General features: G+C 42.4%; 2 protein-coding genes across 2 annotated transcripts; both read right to left on the bottom strand.

Annotated features, from left to right (window-relative positions):
- Positions 1-1,540: 1,540 nt before the first annotated feature.
- LOC141601749 (uncharacterized) lies at positions 1,541-2,483 on the bottom strand. Its single transcript, XM_074422050.1, has 3 exons — positions 2,131-2,483; positions 1,857-1,989; positions 1,541-1,687 (listed from the first exon to the last, which is right to left on the bottom strand). Exons 1-3 carry the CDS (start codon positions 2,481-2,483, stop codon positions 1,541-1,543), a joined length of 633 nt encoding a protein of 210 aa, XP_074278151.1.
- Positions 2,484-3,356: 873 nt separating this feature from the next.
- On the bottom strand, positions 3,357-4,506 carry LOC141601747 (uncharacterized). The gene is made up of 2 exons (XM_074422049.1): positions 4,474-4,506; positions 3,357-3,974 (listed from the first exon to the last, which is right to left on the bottom strand). Exons 1-2 carry the CDS (start codon positions 4,504-4,506, stop codon positions 3,357-3,359), a joined length of 651 nt encoding a protein of 216 aa, XP_074278150.1.
- Positions 4,507-21,443: the final 16,937 nt, after the last annotated feature.

Genomic DNA, 21,443 nt, shown 5'->3' with positions numbered 1-21,443 from the left:
GTTTCGCCATTTTGTTTTTGTGAAGAAAATGATGGTTTTTAATTCCGTCATTTGAATTTTTCGAAAATAACGGACTTGTGTTCCGTTATTTTGTTTTTGTGAGTGTTCTTGTGTTGGAATTTGGACGCGCGTTTTGGGCCAAAAGCCCAAAAGTTGCCAGAAAAGACGAAGACATAACAAAGAGGCGCGAGCCCTTTAGCAATACAAGGGGCTCGCCCTATTCTTCGACAAAAATCACCCAAAAGCTAAAAAAAAATGCCATTGTTGATCTTGCCATTGCTTCTGTTCGTGCCATAATCATTTTGCCATTTCAAGGTATGTAAAACCTCTTAATTCCACTTGAATTTGTTAGCGTTTTGTTGATTGAATTAGGACAAACCCTAATTCTTTTGAAATTGATTTGGGCGTTTTTGATTTGCCCATTTTCGAGTGAAATTGATGTTTGCTTTAGGTTAGAAACCTGTTTAGGAGTATAGGGGTGCTTTTAGTTTGCATTTTGGTCCCCGTTCCCGCTCCCTAGGCGCGAAAAACGTGAATGATACAAAGACCGTCTCATTTCGCAATGTCATGCTTGTTTGCTTGAGTTGTGTGCCCCACTGGGTTGCATTGTAGTTGAGGGAGGCTGTCTTTGCTATGTTAAACCTTCGTTGGGTGTTAGGGGCAAAATTTCACATTTTGCCCATGTCAGACGGTCTTATGCTGACGAAATAAATGCCTGTTTGGACTCGAACTGAGCCATTTTGCTTTGAAATGGACCGTAACTGTAGTCACGTTGCTTTGTTGTGGTCATAATTTGAATTTTTGACCTGTTTGTATTCAATTTGGCGTAAAACTGCACTTTTTTAGCTGTGTAAAATGCCTAGTTGTGTCGGGAATCTTTGTTGCTTATTTGGCAGACCTTGTGTGAGCCCGAGGGTGTTAGGTTGTTTTTGTAGTTGTTTTGTTGTTGCTTTGACATGTCTTTTGTTTTGAAAAGAAGGGCGAATCGTTTTTGTGAGTTTTTGTTGTGCTGGATAGGTTCGGGCGGGTTTGCCCTTGCTGTTGTTTTGTATTTGCAGGTGATTTTTTTTTTTGGATTTTTTTTTTTGCAAAAGAGTTATCATTTCATTTCTTAAAAAGAAAATAAATTACATTTTGCAAAACTATCCAATAAAGAGCAACTCAAACTAATCAAAAGGGAAAAAGCTTAAACAGGCTGTAGACTTGCTAAAAAAAGCCCAGAATGTCGCATGAACATTCTAACAGCAATCTTGAACATGATGTTATAAAGCAGAAGAGATAGGGAAAGCTGACTGTGAGCAAAGATCCTGAGGTTTCTTTCAGTCCACAGAGAATGCACTACAACAGCAATAGAGACTTGGAACCAATGCATTCTCTATTTGGCCATATGAGAGGTAGCCAGATGACAGAGTTCATGCTGCAGGTTTAAAGCAGGCATATCAACTTGCATCCACTGAAGAATAGAAGACCAAACATGGTGAGAAAAAGTACACGAAAAGAAGAGATGAGCATGGGTTTCTTCATGAGTCTCACATAGACATCATCTATTAGCAAGAGAGAATCCTCTTCTCTGAAGATTATCCACAGTTGCAAGCTGCCCCTGAACTGCTATAGAAGAGATAATCCTATGACTAGGCAGAATCCCAGAGTAATTTAGACTAGTAACCCAATCCCCAACAGGAGTAGGCTACCTGAAGAACAAATACAGAGGGTTAACAGAGATATGAGAGCTTGCACACCAAGCATGTAACTGGTGCTGAGCATACTGAACAGACTCTGAAAGAGAGACAAAGATGTCCCTTGTTTTTAGAATATCCTTGATACAGGAAGGGAACTGTTCTTTACTGTTAAATGACCAAATGGTTTCCTGTTTCAGGACATAAGTCGATCCAGGTGGCCCACAAACTAGCAGCAGGGACAGAAAGCTTCCAAACCCATTTCATAAGTAAGGCTTGATTCCAAGAGAGAAGATCCTTAATATTGAAGCCACTATAGGTCCAAGGAAAACAAATGTTAGACCAACATTTTAAGACCATTCTTCTATCACCCATTGGAATATTCCAAAAAAAATACTTTCTAATTTTATTTATGTGATGAATGACCTCCATGGGAAGAAGGAGACTGGAACACCAGATATTGTCCAGACCAAAAATCACAGAATTTAGAAGTTGGGCTCTACCAGCGTAGGAAAGACATTGAGAAGACCAATGATGTATACTTTTCTGAATTTTAGTAACTAATGAGTCAAATATAGAATTTTTGAGCTTAGAAGTAGCAAGAGGGAGCCCTAGATATCTGAAAGGGAATTGACCCAAGGAGAACCCAATAGCATCTAAGATCTCCTGCAAAATAGACTGAGAAACCCCTCCAAAGTAGACATTAGTTTTATCAATGTTGGCATGTAAACCAGAGATTAGAGCAAACTGAGAGAGAGCTGTTTTAACAGCAGTGACAGAGGGCACATCTCCCCTCACAAAAATCATTAAGTCATCAGCAAAAATCAAGTGAGTGAGATTAAGCCTACTTCATTTAGGATGATAAGAAACCTGAGGTTGAGAGAAAAGTCTTCTGAGAGACCTAGATAGAATTTCCATACTTAGGACAAAAAGGTAAGGAGAAAGGGGGTCTCCTTGCCTAATGCCACTGTTACCTGGAAAAAACCCAGAGATAGCTCCATTAATCATAAAAGAATACCAGGTGTTTGAGATGCAACCCATTATCCATTTAGAGAATAAAGGAGGAAACCTCAAAACCTTAAGCATTTGTGAGACAAAATCCCACTGGAATGAGTCAAATGCTTTCCTAATGTCTACTTTAACTAAACATTAGGGGAGATGTTCATTCTGTTATATCCTTTAACAAGAGCCTGAGAAAGCATAATATTTTCAAAAATACATCTACCTTTCACAAAAGCAGCCTGTTCATTTCAAACAATAGAAGGAAGGACATGCTGGAGTCTATTAGCCAAGATTTTGGTAATATTTTTGTAAAAAACAGTGCAGCAAGAGATAAGCTTGTAGTCCAACACAAATTCAGGGATCTGCTTCTTAGGAATTAAAGAGAGAAGAGTAGCATTAGCTAGCCATATGGCCAGTTCTAAGGAAACTGACCACAGCAGCACAAAAATCCTTTTCAATAATTGACCGGGCAGATTTAAAAAACCCTGAGGAAAACCCATCAATCCCAGGACTGCTGTTTGAGTCAATACTTAACACCGCCTCCTTAATTTCCAGCAGGGTAACATTCTTGATAAGACTATGGTGGTCAGTAGGCAATATACAACCATCTTTACTTAACAAATCAACATCTAAATCTCAGACTGGATCAGAGTAATAGTCTTGAAAAGCATGAGTAATTCAATCCTGACTAGAATGAAGGACCCCACTTTTATCCTTGATTGAACCAATAAATTGAAGATGTCTTCTCTCAGCAATCTTAGCAAAGAAAAAATTGGAATTGGTATCAGTTTGTTGAAGGTGAGTAATCTTAGCCCTTTGTTGTAAGATGGAAAGTTCAATAGTTTTGAGACGAGTGAATTCTTTGATAGCCAGTTTTTCCTCATGAATAAATTTGGGGGAGAGTGGTTCATTAAGGAAATTAGCCTGAACCACCTTAAGCTGCATACGAGCAGTTTTAACTTTATCAGAGATGTGGCTAAAGTGAGAATGATGTAATTGTTTAAGGGCAGCTTTAACACTCCTAAGCTTTTCAAAGAAATAAAATATGGGACTACCAGCTTTAGAAGTCTTCCAGGCACTTTTGACAGTTTCCTCATAGTCAGGATGCCCAATCCAACTATTTAGAAAAGTAAATCTTTTATGAACTTTCCTTTCTTTGAACACAGTAACCACCACTAGGGAATGATCAGAGAGTCCAGATTCATGAAAATGAGCACTAGAAGAAGAGAAGGAAGCAGTCCAGCTGGGATTCACAAGGACCCTGTCCAACTTGGACCAAACCCTAGCCAGCTGGTCCTGTTTTTTTGTATTTTGTCCATTTTATGTCGTAATGCCGAAATTTCGGCTGATGTTGCTTTTGTTTTAATTTTAGGCGAGTGTTCTAGGGTTTCTAGGCCCGCTGGGTCCATGGCCGAGGCCTTAGAGTCTTTGTTCGGATCTGGGCCGTTTAGTACTCCGGGGAGTGCGCTAGAGGTAGTGGTGGAGGACGCTTTCGAGGAGTAGCTTGTTGTTGAGGCTGCTAGAGGTGAGGGAGCCGTAGGGGCTAGGGAGGAGCCCGTTGTTGGGGCTGTTGGTGTTGAGAGGACTCGGACGAGGTCTAAGGTTGGCACCTCTGGGAGGAGGAGAATTACTACCAGGAGAGGTCCTCGGGTCTCCAGGCAGGGGCTTGAGAGGGTTTTGCGGGTTGTCGAGAGGGGTCCTCATCGTCCGGTCAAGTCTTACAGTGCGAAGAGGAGGAGAGTGGAGCCGTAGGTGTTCTGACTTTGTTTGATTCCCAATTTCAAGAGATTACTACCATGAGGACTTTCTCAGGCTTCTCAACTTTCATGGGTTTCTACGAAGTTCTCCGGGCCGGTTCGAGGGCATTGATAGAGAGGTCGGCTATGGGGCCGTTGGTTGCTGCTTGGCGCGAGATTCACGGGGCCTCGATTAGATCGAACCCGTGTTTGATTCGTGCTATGTTGGACCACCACTGGGATACGATGTCGTCGTTTAACATATAGTTCAGGGAGGTCGGCATCAACATAGAGGATTTTGCCATGGTGTCGGGTGTTCTCTGCGGCGAGACGCCTGTTCAGTTTCCGGACACACCGAAGAGAGTGTCTTCTGCCGTGATCACGTGTTTGATCGGCTATGTTCTACCTGCGCCGACCGACATCACTCCTTTCTTGATGGTGAACTCCTTTGTGAGGCACCACTTCAAGGCGAGGGTGACTGGTTTTGTTCCGTAGCCGTTAGCGAGTCCGGAGGTAGAGGCTGAGGCTTACGCGCAGGAGGCGCGGTTGTGGTTGTGGTATTTCTTGGGTACCACGTACTTTGGTGACAAGGGTGAGCGCTTGTCGACCAAGGTACTTCCTTTGCTTGATGACCTGGATGCCTTGGGTCAATATGATTGGGTAACGTCTGCTCTGACCTGGTTTACCCGTTACTTGCACGCTGCTGTTCGTCCGGGGACGATGGAGGACGGGAGTTCTCCTGCTTTGGTTGGTCCTGGCCTCATCTTGGAGGTACGAGCGTTATTGTTGGTTGTTGGTTTTTGATTTTTTTTTTAGTTCTGGCAATTTTTGAAAATTGGCTGATTTGTTGTTGCTGTGTTTTGTGTTACAGGCTTGATTGTTTGGTTACTTCCCCCCCTTGCGCCCGAAGACGGTGGGTGATATGCCTTTGGTTTACTCGGCCATGAAGGGTTGGACGGTGGATCGAAAGAAGTCCACCAAGTCAACCTATGTCGACTGCAGGCGTCAGGTGAATTCCCTTCGGCTTGGCGATGTAAGTCTTCATTCCTTGTCTCTTTTGTTTTGTAAAAAAGGTAGATATAGGATGAATAGGTAGCTAGAAAGCCTCCAGCCAGTTGACTAGCCTTGCCATGGGTGCAGTTTGTTGGGTGGCCTTGGGAGCACTACATGGGGGTGCGGCCTTTATCAGGGAGCGCTTGCGGCCTCGTAGTTGCCAGCGCTTGTACTGAGAGACAGCGATTGACCCGGTTTGGTATCTTGGCGAGTGTTTGGCTCGTAAGTGCTTTAGTGAGACTTTCGTGGTGTCGGTCGACCCGCCTAGGGTGCTGTTCCAGGTGTCGACGCCTGACAAGGTTGAGGAGCACCTTCACGGACGTGGAGGTGAGGAGCTGCAATTGCGGGAGGCCGAGTACGACACTTTCTGTTTGTCGAGGCTTACTTGGTACCCGATCGAGGTATTTTTCCCTTGGTTCTTTGCTCATTGCCAATTTTTGCTTTTCGGTGGAAGGATTTGTTAACTTTGATTTAGTTTCCCATTGTAGGGTGTTGACGGCCTCATGAGGACCCTGCCCCTAGCTTTCACGGCACAAACCACTTTCCAAGGGCCTAGTGGTGAGGAGCTGCAATTGCGTCTGCCAGAGCCTGCGGTTCCTGAGGTGACCGATGCTAGCATGGAGTAGAGGCTGGCGGTTTTGAGGGTGAGCTTCTAGCTTGCGCTCTCCTTCTTGATTGTATTTCACCTCGTGTGTTGTTTTCTTGTTGAAAGGTTTTTGTTTTATTGTGTAGGTGTCGACCGTTAGTCATCAGGCTTTATGGCAGATGGCTAACCGGTGGAGATCACTTGCTAGTGACGTGGTTGCGAGGGAGTCTCGGCTTGTGCAGGTGCCTTTTGTTTGTTTTTTTTTTTTTGCGTTTTTGTGTTGCATTTCAATGTTTAGATCTTACCGACCGGTTATTGTGTTTTGCAGAGTACTGTGGAATCGGCGGAGCATGCTTGGGTCCGCGTTGAGTTGGACACAGTGAGGTCGACGGTCCAGGTGCAGGAGCTGGGACTTACCACTCGAGATCAAGAGTTGGGGCATCGCGAGGACGAGTTGCGGAGCCGAGATGCTGAGATCGCTTCTCTTAGGGCTCGGTTGGCTGAGGCGGAGGAGCTTCATGTTACGATGGAGCCGGAGACGCTGGAGAGTTCTCCCTAGAGGACGCCAGATGGTCGTGATCCCTCGTGGGGTTTAGTTTTCAGTACTTGTCGTTAGGAGCACCTAGACCGAAACACAATTTATAACTTCACCAACAACTCTACAATTAGTAAAGAGGCAAGTAAAGGTCGGATCCCAAGGGATGGGAATTGAGATGAGATTTCTATTGCAACTAGTGGTGTCTAAGGGTGTCACAATTGGGGTTTGAAGTAGAAGATCACTAAACTAAATAGCAATGAAAGTAAACAAGCAAGATGAATTAAAAGGGATCTAAACAATTCATAAAAGGCACTAGGGTGTCATGGGGTCATAGGGGATTCATGGGAATTGATCATACAAACATATTCTCAAGTTATAAGCAAACAATTATTGTTGTGATGGATCGAGTTGGTTTATATCTTACAATCCTAGGAAGGTTTGGGTCCCGGAGCCGAATCGATTAGATTGTACAACAATATGCATGGTCCAATGAGACTCGAGTTGGTTTATGTCTTACAAGTTGATACATGCCTAATGTATAGTCTTTTTAGCCTATTTCAGCACGTATTTCCATGCATTTTTATACTGTTTATATAGTATTTTGCCCCGAATTGGCTACTTGGGTTCATTTTGTCCGTTTTGTAGAAATGAATGCGAAAGTGGTGGAATCGTACCCTTTTTCGTCCTTTTTGCATGCATTTAGAGGAGACGGGATTTTCTAGAGTAAGATACTGCATTGGAGTGCGTCAAGGCATGGTTTACGAGGCAGTCGGACGTGGACTTGAGCTGAATTGAAGACAGAAGATTCGATCGAGTAGTTTTACCACTCGATCGAGTGGTTTTCAGAGTCCCAGTTGGTCGATCGAGTGGTTACTATGCTCGATCGACAGGTGCTGAAAAGGAAGTTACTCGATCGAATAACTATTCTACTCGATCGAGTAGATTGTGCTGAGGTTTGCTCGATCGAGTGGTTTTATTCCACTCGATCGAGTGGTTTCTGCTGGCGTGGGCTTTAATTAGCCCGTGAGTTGTTTTATTTCGCTAAACTAAGTTATTTTTCTATTTAAGCACGCTTTACTAGGTCATTAGGATCGATCTTTTGCTATCTATTCTTTACTTAGCTTTCATCTATCAAACTTTACTGCGTTCGACATTCCTCTTCACTGTAACTTTACTTTGGGATTTACTTTGCTCGGATTCGATTGTTCTTTACGCCGGATTCGCACGATTGTAATTCCTTTCTCTTCTCTTAATAATAATCAACCGTTTGTTTGTTTTAATTCCTTGTTTACTTCAATTATTCCTTTGCCCTAATTCTCTTTTATGCATTTTATTATTTATTTCATTATGTTTATTGTTAATTCGTCATTTGTTATTAGTTTTGATATTGATAGCGATATGAGTAGCTAAATTTAATGCATGTTGGGATTAAGGGATCTGCAGTAGGAATGTGATGATGTAGTAAATGAAATAGATGAATTAATTGTGAGATTCTGTCACCATAGCAATTTAATTGTATTTATCGACTTAGTTGAGTGCACGCTTCTGAGTCATCTCTTTAATCTGGCTAAAATTAATCCTAGATCGAAAGATTGGACTAAATAGGCCTGCTATTAACAGTAGACTACCCTGACGGGAATGAAAGTTAAGTTAGTGGTATTTTAGGATAGAAAGTGGACCGAAATGACCTTTCCATATCCGTCTTGCATTAATTCGTCTGAGTTGTTTACAGCTGAGTCACTGGACTACCGTAGTGACCCGAATTCCCGACATGTCCCTTCTCTATCTGATAGTTTAATCATATTTTCTTGCCTTTACTGCTCTTGTCTCTATTTCTGTTCCTTTAAACTTTGTAGTTTAGAAAACAATTCAAACAACCCTCCCCCCCCCCCCCCCCCCCCAATTTGTGACCAAATAGACGGACTTCTCTGAGATATCTTGCCTCCCGAGGAGATCGACCGACTTCCCTAGCTATATAGTTAGTTTAGTTAGTTTATTTTTGATAGGTACACGACAGACGTATCAAATTTTGGCGCCATTCACGGGAGGCAATTGCCCTATCTGTCTTTGTTTCGTTTATTTTATCCGTCTCGGGGAATTTTTTATTCCTTGAGGCAGTTCTTATTCATTTTCTTTCAGTATTGTTTATGCCCAGGTCGACGGGTTTGAGTTAGTTTGGTGATTGAGAATCGAGAGATTGTTCAGAGCATGGACTGATGCAGAGAAAATCACGAAAGGAAGACTTGAGTACTTTCGAGCCAGGGCTAGATCATTCTCTTTTCGCAGAAGACATTCCTATTTCTGCCGATCAACCAGTAAAGATGCCAAAGCATTCTAGTCATTCGGTGCCTAAAGCAACCTCAATTCCAAAAGGTTTCAATCTCCAGACTGAGGATGGGAATACATTCGACATCCGTCCTTCCTACATCAATCTGGTGGAGAGAAATCTTTACAGAGGTGTGACAGGTGAAGGCCCGAGGAAGCACATGGAGGTATTTACAGACTATTGTTCTACTATCCCCGCCACTAAGGGGGTAACTCAAGACAAGATTAAGGAGGTTTTATTTCCTTTCTCTTTGACCGATTCAGCCAGGGAGTAGCTGACTGACTTGGACCGCACAACTGCATGGGTTACAGATTGGGAGTCTCATGCTCTTGCCTTTTACAAGAGATATTTCCCTCCACAGCGCACCAATCTGCTGAGGGCCAAGATTACCAGTTTCAGGCAGGCTCCCGATGAGACTTTATATGAGGCATGGTCCCGATTCAAGAAATTGGTGAGGTCTATTCCTCACCATGGTTTTGACCCATGGTTTATAGCTAACAAGTTCTACAATGGGCTGTATGATGACCACAGAGACATACTTGATGCGTCATCTAATGGGAGATTCCAGGAAAATACAGATGATGATAAGGGATGGGCCCTTATTGAAGAGATGGCGAATCACAGTGCTAAGTATGGAAACCCCAGGGATAGTATAAGAATAGTTCATGCAGTGGATAAGCAGGTTGTGGCTCAGCTGGAAGCCATGAATGCTAGATTTGAAAAGTTTGAGTTACATGCTGCTGGGGAGCCTCAGACGGTCTATGTCCTTATTAGAGAGGAGACCGTCACATGTGAGAGATGTGGGAGCAATGATGGCCAAACTGCTGTTGACTGTCTTACGGAGAAGGAACAAGTCCTTGCCTTTCAACAATATAGGCAAGGACGGGGTTCCTATTACAACAACCAAGGGGCAGTCCATCCCAATTTGAGGTGGACTAGTCAAAATGTGCTCAATCCTACCCCTCCTCCGCACCAGCAGTAGCCGTATGTTCCTCCACATAAGAATCAACAAGGCTTTCAGAAGCCTCCTTCCTTCCCTCCTCCTAATCACGGTGCATCATCTTCCGGTGGGGTGACTGCAATAGGTGAGCTTAAGTCTATGTTGCAGTCTTTTACAAAGCAGTGGCAGCTAAGGGATCAATAGAAAGATGCATCCATTAAGGCACTTGAAACTCAAGTTGCCCAGTTAGCCACGAATCAATCCACAAGAAAGCAGGGTCAGTTACCGACTCAAAATGAGAAAAATCCACATGAGACGGAAAATTTAATCAATTTGAGAAGCGGTCGTTCATATGAGGGACCGGAAATGCAAAAATCAGACCCAAGGAAGGCTATAACCGATGATGAACAGTGTTCTGTCGAAAGAAATGAGCTGACGGCTAAGAAAGTGCTCAATCGTCTGGTTTCTGGATGTCGATCGAGCAGTTTTGATGGTCAAAGTACTCGATCGAGTTGATTTTCTACTCGATCGAGTGAACAGGAAAATGAAGCTGTTCGATCGAGTGAAAATTCCACTCGATCGAGTGATGTTGTTGAAAAAACTACTCGATCGAGTAGTTTGGATGACGGGCACCTTGATCGAGAGCCAGCTAGTGCTCGATTAAGCAATAAATCACCTGAAAGACCTCGTTCAAGAGGAAAGAAGCGTCCAAAAGATACAGAGCTTGATCCGAGAGACACGTTAGAAGAGAGAAACAAGGGACTCGAGATACCCATCACGGTTCCCTTCCCAAGGCGTCTGCATAGTACTAAAGCTAATCAATAATTCGGCAAATTTGTCGAACTTCTGAGAAGCTTAGAAGTCACTGTGCTATTCACCGAATTGCTGACAAAGGTACCCTGTTACCTTAAATTTATGAAAGAAATTTTATCGCGTAAGAGGAAAATTAGTGATAATGAGACAGTAGCTTTAACTGAGGTGGGGATGGCCCTAGTTCAGAATAAGTTGCATCCAAAACAGTCAGATTCGGGTAGTTTCTCAATTCCGTGTCATATCGGTACCCATTTGATTGATAACGCGTTATGCGATCTTGGCGCTAGCTTGAGTGTCTTACCATTGTCTTTGGCTAAGAGACTTGGTTTGACAAAGTTGAGTTGCACAAATATGACTGTTCAGATGGCCGACCGTAGCATATCACGGCCACTAGGTGTCATAGATGACATACCTGTGAAGATCGGGAGGTTCTTTATTCCCGTTGACTTCGTCGTTTTAGACATCCTCGAAGATGCACATACCCCTATCATTTTAGGGAGACCATTTTTATCTACTGCCCGTGCAGTAATAGACGTCGGGCGTAAGACGTTGACTTTTCATGTAGGGGACGAGGAGCTGATATTTCATCAGTCTAAGTTCTGGAGGGCTCCTATGCAAGCCCAGCCTTGCAATGCCCTCTCTTCTGTTGACCCTATTATTGACACTCCAAATGAAAATTTGGAGTATTGTGCTGCTATTGTTACCCCTCCGCCTCAGTTTGAGAGCAAAAAGGAGGAAAGTTCGTCTGTTTTCCTTGCTGCAGGTACAGACGAAAGCAATGAAGAAGCTGTCAAAGGGAAATGTGCAATTAAGGTCAATCAAATTGGAAGTGAGGATGCTAAAGACGGTGATAAAGGAGCAAGGATGAGGAAAGTTCGTGCATATGTGGATGTGAACTATTCCCCTCCTACTGATTTAAATGATTCAAATTCAAGCTCATGGAAGCTGAAAAGGACAATCAATGTTGCTGAGATGACGTCCTCCAGTCAGGAGCCCTCCAAAGGGCTACTGAAGTGCATTGGGAAGTGAGCGGGGAAATGCCCCGTGTAACACCTTGTAAAAACCAATTTTTGAATTTTCCGTTGAATTTCTTTTATTGCTTTTAATTAGGACAATTAGATTTTTAGACAGTTTTTAGCGTAGCTTTAAAACTATAGACTGTTACTATGCGTATTTGGTATTCTGGGATACTATTGCACGTGTTTTTATGCAGGTTTGGGGAATTTTTACGCAAATTCAAAGGAAGAAAGACAAATTAAGGAGCTTACACGAAAAAAGAGCTCGATCGAGTACTTTTTGTACTCGATCGAGTGAAATATGGTCGCTCGAGTGATTCCTTTTTAATCGACCGATTAAAGCACATATGGGAAGTTCTCGACCGAGTAGAACTCTACTCGATCGAGTAGATAGAGCATCAAAGTGCTCGATCGAGCGGTTATAAACCACTTGATCGAGTAGATTGGAACAGGATGCAAGGAGTTTTCCTTTAACTCCTCTATTTTTGTTTCCTAATTCATTTTAACCCGACTTTTTCGTCTACTCTTCCCTTTCCTTTGCGAAAAATCCCCCAAATCCCCATTTTTCTTGCTCTAATACCAAATCCGTTACCTACAAATTGTTGCTTGCTAATTAATCTTTCAAAGCCCTCTATTTTCCCCTTGATTTGTGCTCGTTTACACCGTCTATTAGCGGGTTTAGGGTTCGCGGTTTTCAATCGAAAAATCGCCATTTTTGCTTGTTATATGAAGATTATTTGCACTTTGTAGGTCTTTGCTCATCAAGTAAGTATTTACTACATCCTCATTGCATTCTAATGTCGTTTATTTCGAATTTCTATGAGGTATTTTGATTAGGGTTCGAAATTGTTGGTTTAGTCGAATTTTTCGACTCATATTGTCTTTGTTTGCCTTTCTTTTTCTTACTTGATGATCAATCCCCTTTCCTCATTGCTTTAACATGCTTAAAATCGAACTTTGCGCAAAATTCGCGATTAGGGCTGATTTTCAGTCGAAATTTTCGACTGTCATACTGGGTTTTCGACTGTCATACTGAGTCTTCATGATTTCATACTTAATTCGCCTCAGTTTTTGTTTAATTGCTGCTGTCAATACCTGCTATCCCGCCCCTATCGCCGTTTGCATGCTGCCATTCGAAAATTTTGAGGAATTTGGGAATTTTTCGGGATGAAGTCGATTTTTTTGGACTGTTTGGGGACTGTCATGCTGTCATATACTGGATTTCTTGCTTTTTAGCCGTTGTTATCTTATCATGTCCCCTGCCCCCTTGTATACAGGATGGATTCTAGCTCACTACCTTCCACCAGCTCGTCTTCTAGTCCATCCCTGTCTGAGACGGTGGCCCATGCTGTTGCCACCGCCCCCGCTTTAGTTAATACCGCAGCCCCTGTTTTCCTAGTTTCAGCTGCCGGTACCATTTTTACCTCAGCTAGCTCTGTTTCGGCTGCCACTTCCGTTACGGCCACCACCACTGCTAGCTTTTCTTCGTCAGTGGTGGCCACAGCAGCCACTACTTCTACTCCAGCCGCTGTTTTCACACATGTGGCGGACTCGCCGGCAGTTGCACCTGCCTTTAGAGCGGCCCTAGTACCTCGCACCGTCCTTGAACGGGCTTCTACTTTGGGTTCTAGAGGCCGGGGCCGAGGTGGTGGACGTTACCGTTCTACATCAGCTCCTGCTACCTCTACTTCTGCTGCACCTTCTACTTCAGCTGCCCCTTCTACTTCTGGCACGGTTACTGTTCGAGGGGACACTTCCCTCGACTCTCACCTAGACTACCCACAAGTAATTTTTGTTAACGCATTACATCGTAAGAAGTTTTATCACCTCCTAGGCTACGAGTTTGTACCTTCCCGGTTTTTAGATAAACCGGCCCTTGAGAGACTCGGTCTTTACGAGTCGGTTTGTGAGCTTCTACGGGGCTTGAGGATGACTGGCCTCATTACTATGAGCGGTCGTACTTTTCTGGAGCTGAGTCTGGAGTTCCTCAGCTCCTTCACCTTCTCCTCCGGGGCATACGATGCTGACCCCGCTAGTTCTTCAATGTCTTTCCGGTTGTTTAACCGGACTTTTCAGATGACTTTAGAGGAGTTTGGTAGGAGACTTGGCCTCTCCTCTACGGGCGACACTACCGCCCCTAGGAGGGTCATTATTCAGCTTTGGCGGACCCTGGCCCAGACCACTTTTATCGAGCGAAAGCTCGTCCAGGTCCACCTTCCCCTTGCCCGTTATTCTCTTAGGTTGATGGCGAGCACCATCTTCGGCCAAAAGGAAACGAACAACATCACAAACACCGAGCTCTCCATCCTGGGCGGTTACCTGAACGTTGACTGTGAGGGTCCTTTTACCCTCAACATAGCTTACTTGATCGCCTAGTACTTTCAGGCCCAGGGGCTGAAGGAGACGGGATCTATTGCTTGCGGTGGCATAGACACCATTCTTGCCCGTTCCCTCTGCCCCGTCTGGCCTCGTGACCTGCAGTACCTCGAGAGAGAGAGGTTACTGAGTCTGGATGCCATGTTTTCTCAGCATTGCCTGACCCCAGACTACCGGACATGGAAGATAGACGGTTCCTTGTTTGTAGGCGTACCTTGTGACACTCTCCCCCGTCTAGACCCCTTGCCTACTATTGCTAGGGGTGCCCGACTGCCACCTCCACCTGCTTTCCACCTTCCACTCCGACCACCTCCCACTGTACCCGCCGCCAAGAAGCAGCGTAAAGTTGAGACTGGAGAGGGGTCCACACCTTCAGTGAGTACCCAGCCTTCCACGGCTACTCCCATCCCGACCCCTACTCCCACTCCCACCGACCAGACACAGGCACATCCGATTTTTCCGGCTACTTTCGTACCACCTCCACCCTTTGTGGCGTCCGCGGTCATGGACCAAGGGCGCCTTGACGGTTTGTTGCTTGAGATTGCAGAGCGACAAGCTCGTATGGAGAGGGACTTGGCTCTTACCTTACACCCTCTGTACGAGTACCACTTGAGGCGACACCGTCCGATCCCAGAGGGCTGGCCATACCCTTCCTTCTACCGGTACCCAGCTGAGGGGTACCCGGAGTTTGCTGAGGAGGAAGATGACGAGGACGAGGACCCAGAGGTGGCAGTGGAGAGAGCTCGAGCTGAGGAGCGGAGGTGGAGAGAGGAGGTGGCAGTGGAGAGAGCTCGAGCTGAGGAGCGGAGGAGGAGAGAGGAGGAGGTTGATCCGGAGTTCACGGTGGTGGACGACGACGACGACGCCGATGAGTAACTACTGGTCTACTCACTTCCCCATTTTTCTGGCTGGTTTGGGGAAGTTCGTACTTTGTATGTATCTCTTACTCTTTTATTTTTGTCTCCTTTTATTTTATTGCTTTTATTCTTTATTGGTTGTATATTCTCGTTCCCCTGTATATATCTGCTGGTGTATGCTGGAGGACAACGAGGGCGTTGTCCGTTTTGGTTTGGGGAGGGTATTGCATCCTTTTGAGTCTGCATTTGCATTTGTTTTGCATTCACGTTTATTTTTCAGCTTTGCATTGTTTTTTATCTCTTTAAAATTCAAAAAATTCCAAAAAATTAGAAAAATTTCAAAAATCCAAAAATTTCACGTTTATTTTTGCATATAGGTCGAGTCAGAACGGTAGATTTCCGTGATGATAATGCACTATAACTTGTCATTTTACTTGAGCCTTGCACTTTATTGATAGTTATTAGTTTTGTCATACGCATAGTCTACGAATTTCTGTTCAAATATAGATGACTGATTAGACTTAATCTATAAATTGGCAAACTACTTGATAAATTCTGAGGTTTAGAGCCCATAACTGGTGACATTCATGACCAGTTTGTTAGGAATTGAGAGTAGTACTCCTTGCATAGCATGTTCATCGTTTTTGCACTTTTATGACATTCAATTTCTCGTCAAATGCACATATTCGGGTGATGTGACCATAATTAGAGCATATTTAGTCCCCGAATTAGCCTTGTTCCCATGCTTTTTAGTGCATATTTGGGTCATTTATTGTCTTTAGTTCTTTGTTTTGCATATTCTTTGAGGTTTTGTGTCCTTGGTAGGAAAGGAGTGCAAACCTTGCATTTTCATGGCAAAACGAAGTTAAATTGATTGAATTCAACGACCAAGCATCAAGGAGAGACAAGATTAGAAGGCCTTTGTACATACTATAATAGATGGGAAATGATGAGAAAAGATCCATGCATCCTCGAGGAAATTCTCAAGGAATTTTTGAAGAAAAAGGAAGAAAAGAAGAAGGAACGAGACTTCCTGACAATCCGTGCGGATTGCCTAGAAGACGCCCGTCTTAACCCCACAATCCGAGCGTCTTCCTCAGCTGGAGGCCCGGGCAAAACCACCCAAAGACGCCCGTCTTTCCCTTCTGGACGCCCGTCCAAAAGCTGCCAAATCCGCCCGTCTCGTGCTAAAGACGCCCGGATTCCCAGACAGTCCCATTTCGTCTTCTACAAGCTTCAAGGAAGGATGCACATCTTTTTCTAGAGACCGGAGTCTCCCTAGAGACCGGCGATTCCTCAACAAGGGACTTAATCGTCATTTAAGCCCTTAGTTAACCCTAATTTATACACCTAATCCCCACTATAAATACCCCATTAGTCTAATTAGAAGAGCATGTTCACTTAGCAATTTTTAGTGTAGTTAATATCAATCAAATCCCTCTTTAATCTTGTAATAAACATTTAATCAAGTTTTAATACAAGTTTTATTTCCTTAATCTCTCTCTTGTTCATCCTTTATTTTGTGTAATTGAAGATTATTTGGGTTATTATTGGGAGATTGACAACCTTCCAATCAAGCATCAAGTACTTCTTTTATTCTTTGCTTTATTATTGGAATCATTAGTAGGTATAATTCTCTTAATCGCTTTTTAATTATTGTTAATCACTCTCATTTATTCATCATGTTTCACTTTGTTGGTATGATTGACAACCTTGATAGCATGTTCAACATGATAATGAGTGAGTAGTTTCCTTAGCTAGGGTTAATGGGTAATTAGGGGAAACCAACATGGGGAATGATTCATGCTTAAATTAATATGCTTTCATAGTTTATTTGCTTGCTGGTTGTGATCTCAACTTATGCACATGTTATGTTTGATGAAATGTGAGCCTATGAATCCTTGCATTTTTTTACCCATCACCTATCTTTTCAATGAGACTTGTAAGAAATAAACCAACTCGAGTCTCATTAGACCATGCATATTGTTGAGTAGGGAAGATTAAGTCGACTTGTAGGTGTTGTACAATCTAATCGGTTCGGCTCCGGGACCCAAACTTTCCTAGGATTGTAAGATATAAACTAACTCGATCCATCACAACAATAATTGCTTGTTTATGACTTGAGAATATGTTTGTATGATCAATTCCCATGAATCCCCTATGACCCCATGACACCCTAGTGCCTTATATCAATTGTTTACATCCCTTTTAATTCATCTTGCTTATTTACTTTCATTGCTATTTAGTTTAGTGATCTTCTACTTCAAACCCCAATTGTGACACCCTTAAGACACCACTAGTTACAATAGAAATCTCATCTCAATTCCCGTCCCTTGGGATCCAACCTTTACTTGCCTCTTTACTAATTGTAGAGTTGTTGGTGAAGTTATAAATTGTGTTTTGGTCTAGGTGCTCCTAACGACAAGAACTGAAAACTAAACCCCACGAGGGAACACGACCATCGGGTTTGTGGTTGGTGTCACATGCAGGGAGGTGCTTGCAAATTTTCCCTTCTCCTTATATTTTTTTTCACCCATTTAGCTCCACATAAGCCAAAACATGCCTTTTTGACCCATTAGCTACATCCCAAATTAAGCCTGCCTAGTCAAGCTAGTTTAGTATGTCTTTTGTGGTATGATTTTCCGTCTGTAGTTTGGCCCGTGTCTTTTGTATGGAGTTGGTGGAAATTAAGGAAGAAAAAAAAAGAATTGAAAAAGAAAAAAAGAGGAAAACGTGAAAGAGAAAGAAAAAGAAAAAAAATGAAAAAAGAAAAAAAAAAGAAAGAGTTCACATGAAACAGAAGAAAAAGAAAGTTTGAAAAAAAAAGGTTGTTTTGTTTGTTGTGATTCATTCAGACGGTGTTTAGAAAAGGAAAGTTTGTGACCGTCTAACTCCTTCATTCTTTATCTATATTTTTGAGGAGATTGTGTTTGAGCTTAGTGAGCTGTGTGCTAAATGAAGGGCACTTGTACTTAGTTATTCAGTCAGTTGAGATTCGGATGGTCTTATATGGTCCTGTTAGGAACTAGCTTGACGCTTTTACCTCCACATTACCATAACTTGTTTTGCCTTTTCTCATCTGAACCTCACTATTCCCATATTATTTGTAAGCCCTCAGCTGTGACAGACATTATTGGTTGGAGTGTGTGCATTATTACTTGAATTGTCTTTCATTTTTGTTGCATGCATGCTATGTAGGTCACAGTTAGGTGAGTGACTGTCTTTACTTCTCTCTTTTACATATAACATTCACCCTTTGCTTCATGAGAGAAGAGTGACCACGAGAGAGTCCGATTTTGTTGGTCTTGCAAGGTCGATAGGTTGGCTATATTTCTGAACAGCTCATAACTCATTTGCGTATTGACTGCTTAGCTTTAACTGTTAGCTTTTGTTGCATTAAATTGGTTCAAGTAGACAAGTTAAGCTAACTTTGAGTTTTCATTTCCGTTCCATTAGTTGCATTTTAGTTTACTCGAGGACGAGTAAAGGTTCGGTTTGGGGAGATTTGATACGTGCCTAATGTATAGTTTTTTTAGCTTATTTCAGCACGTATTTCCATGCATTTTTATACTGTTTATATAGTATTTTGCCCCGAATTGACTACTTTGGTTCGTTTTGTCCGTTTTGTAGAAATGAACGTGAAAGTAGTGGAATCGTACCTTTTTTCGTCCTTTTTGCATGCATTTAGAGGAGACGAGATTTTTCAGAGGAAGATACTGCATTGGAGTGCGTCAAGGCACAGTTTACGAGGCAGTCGGACGTGGACTTGAGCTGAATTGAAGACAGAAGACTCGATCGAGTAGTTTTACCACTCGATCGAGTGGTTTTCAGAGTCTCAGTTGGTTGATCGAGTGGTTACTATGCTCGATCGACAGGTGCTGAAAAGGAAGTTACTCGATCGAATAACAATTCTACTCGATCGAGTAGATTGTGCTGAGGTTTGCTCGATCGAGTGTTTTTATTCCACTCGATCGAGTGGTTTCTGCTGGCGTGGGCTTTAATTAGCCCGTGAGTTGTTTTATTTCGCTAAACTAAGCTGTTTTTCTATTTAAGCACGCTTTACTAGGTCATTAGGATCGATCTTTTGCTATCTATTATTTACTTAGCTTTTATCTATCAAACTTTACTGCGTTCTACATTCCTCTTCACTGTAACTTTACTTTGGCATTTACTTTGCTCGGATTCGATTGTTCTTTACGCCGGATTCGCACGATTGTAATTCCTTTCTCTTGTCTTAATAATAATCAATCGTTTGTTTGTTTTAATTCCTTGTTTACTTCAATTATTCCTTTGCCCTAATTCTCTTTTATGCATTTTATTATTTATTTCATTATGTTTATTGTTAATTCGTCATTTGTTATTAGTTTTGATATTGATAGCGATATGAGTAGCTAAATTTAATGCATATTGGGATTAGGGGATCTGCGGTTGGAATGTGACGATGTAGTAAATGAAATAGATGAATTAATTGTGAGATTCTGTCACCATAGTAATTTAATTGTATTTATCGACTTAGTTGAGTGCACGCTTATGAGTCATCTCTTTAATCTGGCTAAAATTAATCCTAGATCGAAAGATTGGACTAAATAGGCCTGCTATGAACAGTAGACTACCCTGACGAGAATGAAAGTTAAGTTAGTGGTATTTTAGGATAGAAAGTGTACCGAAAGGACCTTTCCACATCCGCCTTGCATTAATTCGTCTGAGTTGTTTACAGCTGAGTCACTGGACTACCGTAGTCAACCGAATTCCCGCCATGTCCCTTCTCGATCTAATAGTTTAATCCTATTTTCTTGCCTTTACTGCTCTTGTCTCTATTTCTCTTCCTTTAAACTTTGTAGTTTAGAAAACAATTCAAACAACCCTCCCGCCCCCCCCCCCCCATTTGTGACCAAATAGACGGACTTCTACAGATATCTTGCCTCCCTGAGGAGATCGACCTGACTTCCCTAGCTATATAGTTAGTTTAGTTAGTTTATTTTTGATAGGTACACGACAGACGTATCACAAGTCTCATTGAAAAGACAGGTGATGATTGTAAATGCAAGGATTCATAGGCTTAGCAATTCATCAAACATAACATGTGCATAATTTGAGATCACAACAAGCAAGCAAATAAACTATGAAAGCATATTAATTTAACCATGAATCATCCTCCATGTTGGTTTCCCCTAATTACCCATTAACCCTAGCTAAGGAAACTACTCACTCATTATCATGTTGAACATGCTAGCAAGGTTGTCAATCATACCAACAAAGTAAAACATGATAAATAAATGAAAGTGATTAACAATAATTAAAAAGGGATTAACAGAATTATACCTACTAATGATTCCAATAATAAAGAAAAGAATAAAAGAAGTACTTGATGCTTGATTGGAAGGTTGTCAATCTCCCAATAATAACCCATATAATCTTCAATTACCCAAAATAAAGGATGAACAAGAGAGAGATTAAGGAAATAAAACTTGTATTAAAACTTGATTAAATGTTGATTACAAGATTAAAGAGATATTTGATTGATATTAACTACACTAAAGATTGCTAAGAAGAACATGCTCTTCTAATTATACTAATGGGGTATTTATCGTGGGGATTAGGTACATAAATTAGGGTTTACTAAGGGCTTAAATGACGATTAAGTCCTTGAGGAATCACCGGTCCCTAAGGAGACTCCGGTCACTTTTTCGCCGGTCTTAGAAAAAGATGTGCATCCTTCCTTGAAGCTTGTAGAAGACGAAATGGAACTGGCTGGGAATCCGGGCGTCTTTAGCACGGGACTGGCGGATTTAGGCGTTCCTGGACGGGCGTTCAGAGGGTGAAGACGGGCGTCTTTGTGTGGTTTTGCCCGGGCGTCTTGCTGAGGAAGACACTCGGATTGTGGTGAGGGACGGGCGTCTTCAGGGCAATCCGCACGGATTGTTAGGCAGTTTCATTCCTTCTTCTTTTCTTCCTTTTTCTTCATAAAATCCTTGAGGATTTCCTCGGGGATGCAAGGATCTTTTCTCATCATTGCCCATCTACTATAGTATGTACAAAGGCCTTCTAATCTTGTCTCTCCTTGATGCTTGGTCATTGAATTCAATCAATTTAGCCTCATTTTGCCATGAAAATGCAAGGTTTGCACTCCTTTCCTACCAAGGACACAAAACCTCAAAGAATATGCAAAACAAAGAACTAAAGACAATAAATGACCCAAATATGCACTAAAAAGCATGGGATAAAGGCTAAGTCGGGGACTAAATATGCTCTAATTATGGTCATATCAAATATCCCCAAACCGAACCTTTGCTCGTCACGAGTAAAGAGGTGACAAAGACTAGGACCATTATTTAAACTAACCTAATAACATAACAGATATGAGACAATTAGCGGGTCTCACTCCGCCTCTTCAACTCACAACAAGACAACCATGAGGTAGGATGCCTTCTTGCAAGGCAAGGTGGGTCTTGCCAAAATGGCGACACATCCAAACATTAAGCACACAAAATAAAGTAATGGATGCATCTACAAAAGAATAGCCA

The sequence above is a fragment of the Silene latifolia genome, chromosome 9, assembly GCF_048544455.1.
Source record: "Silene latifolia isolate original U9 population chromosome 9, ASM4854445v1, whole genome shotgun sequence".
NCBI lineage: Eukaryota > Viridiplantae > Streptophyta > Magnoliopsida > Caryophyllales > Caryophyllaceae > Silene > Silene latifolia.
This window is presented reverse-complemented; position numbering and strand designations above follow the sequence as displayed.

Bases quoted from the DNA above. Each gene is read 5' to 3' on its own strand.
- LOC141601749 (XM_074422050.1), bottom strand. From the start codon at position 2,483: ATGATTTTTGTGAGGGGAGATGTGCCCTCTGTCACTGCTGTTAAAACA. The intron at 1,990-2,130 runs GTGTTCCAGTCT...TTGGACCTATAG, and splicing joins TTTGGTCTGGACAATATCTG to TGGCTTCAATATTAAGGATC. The intron at 1,688-1,856 runs GTCATTTAACAG...TTCTTCAGGTAG, and splicing joins CTGAAACAGGAAACCATTTG to CCTACTCCTGTTGGGGATTG.
- LOC141601747 (XM_074422049.1), bottom strand. From the start codon at position 4,506: ATGAAAGTTGAGAAGCCTGAGAAAGTCCTCATG. The intron at 3,975-4,473 runs GTAGTAATCTCT...ACAAAAAAACAG, and splicing joins AGCCTGAGAAAGTCCTCATG to GACCAGCTGGCTAGGGTTTG.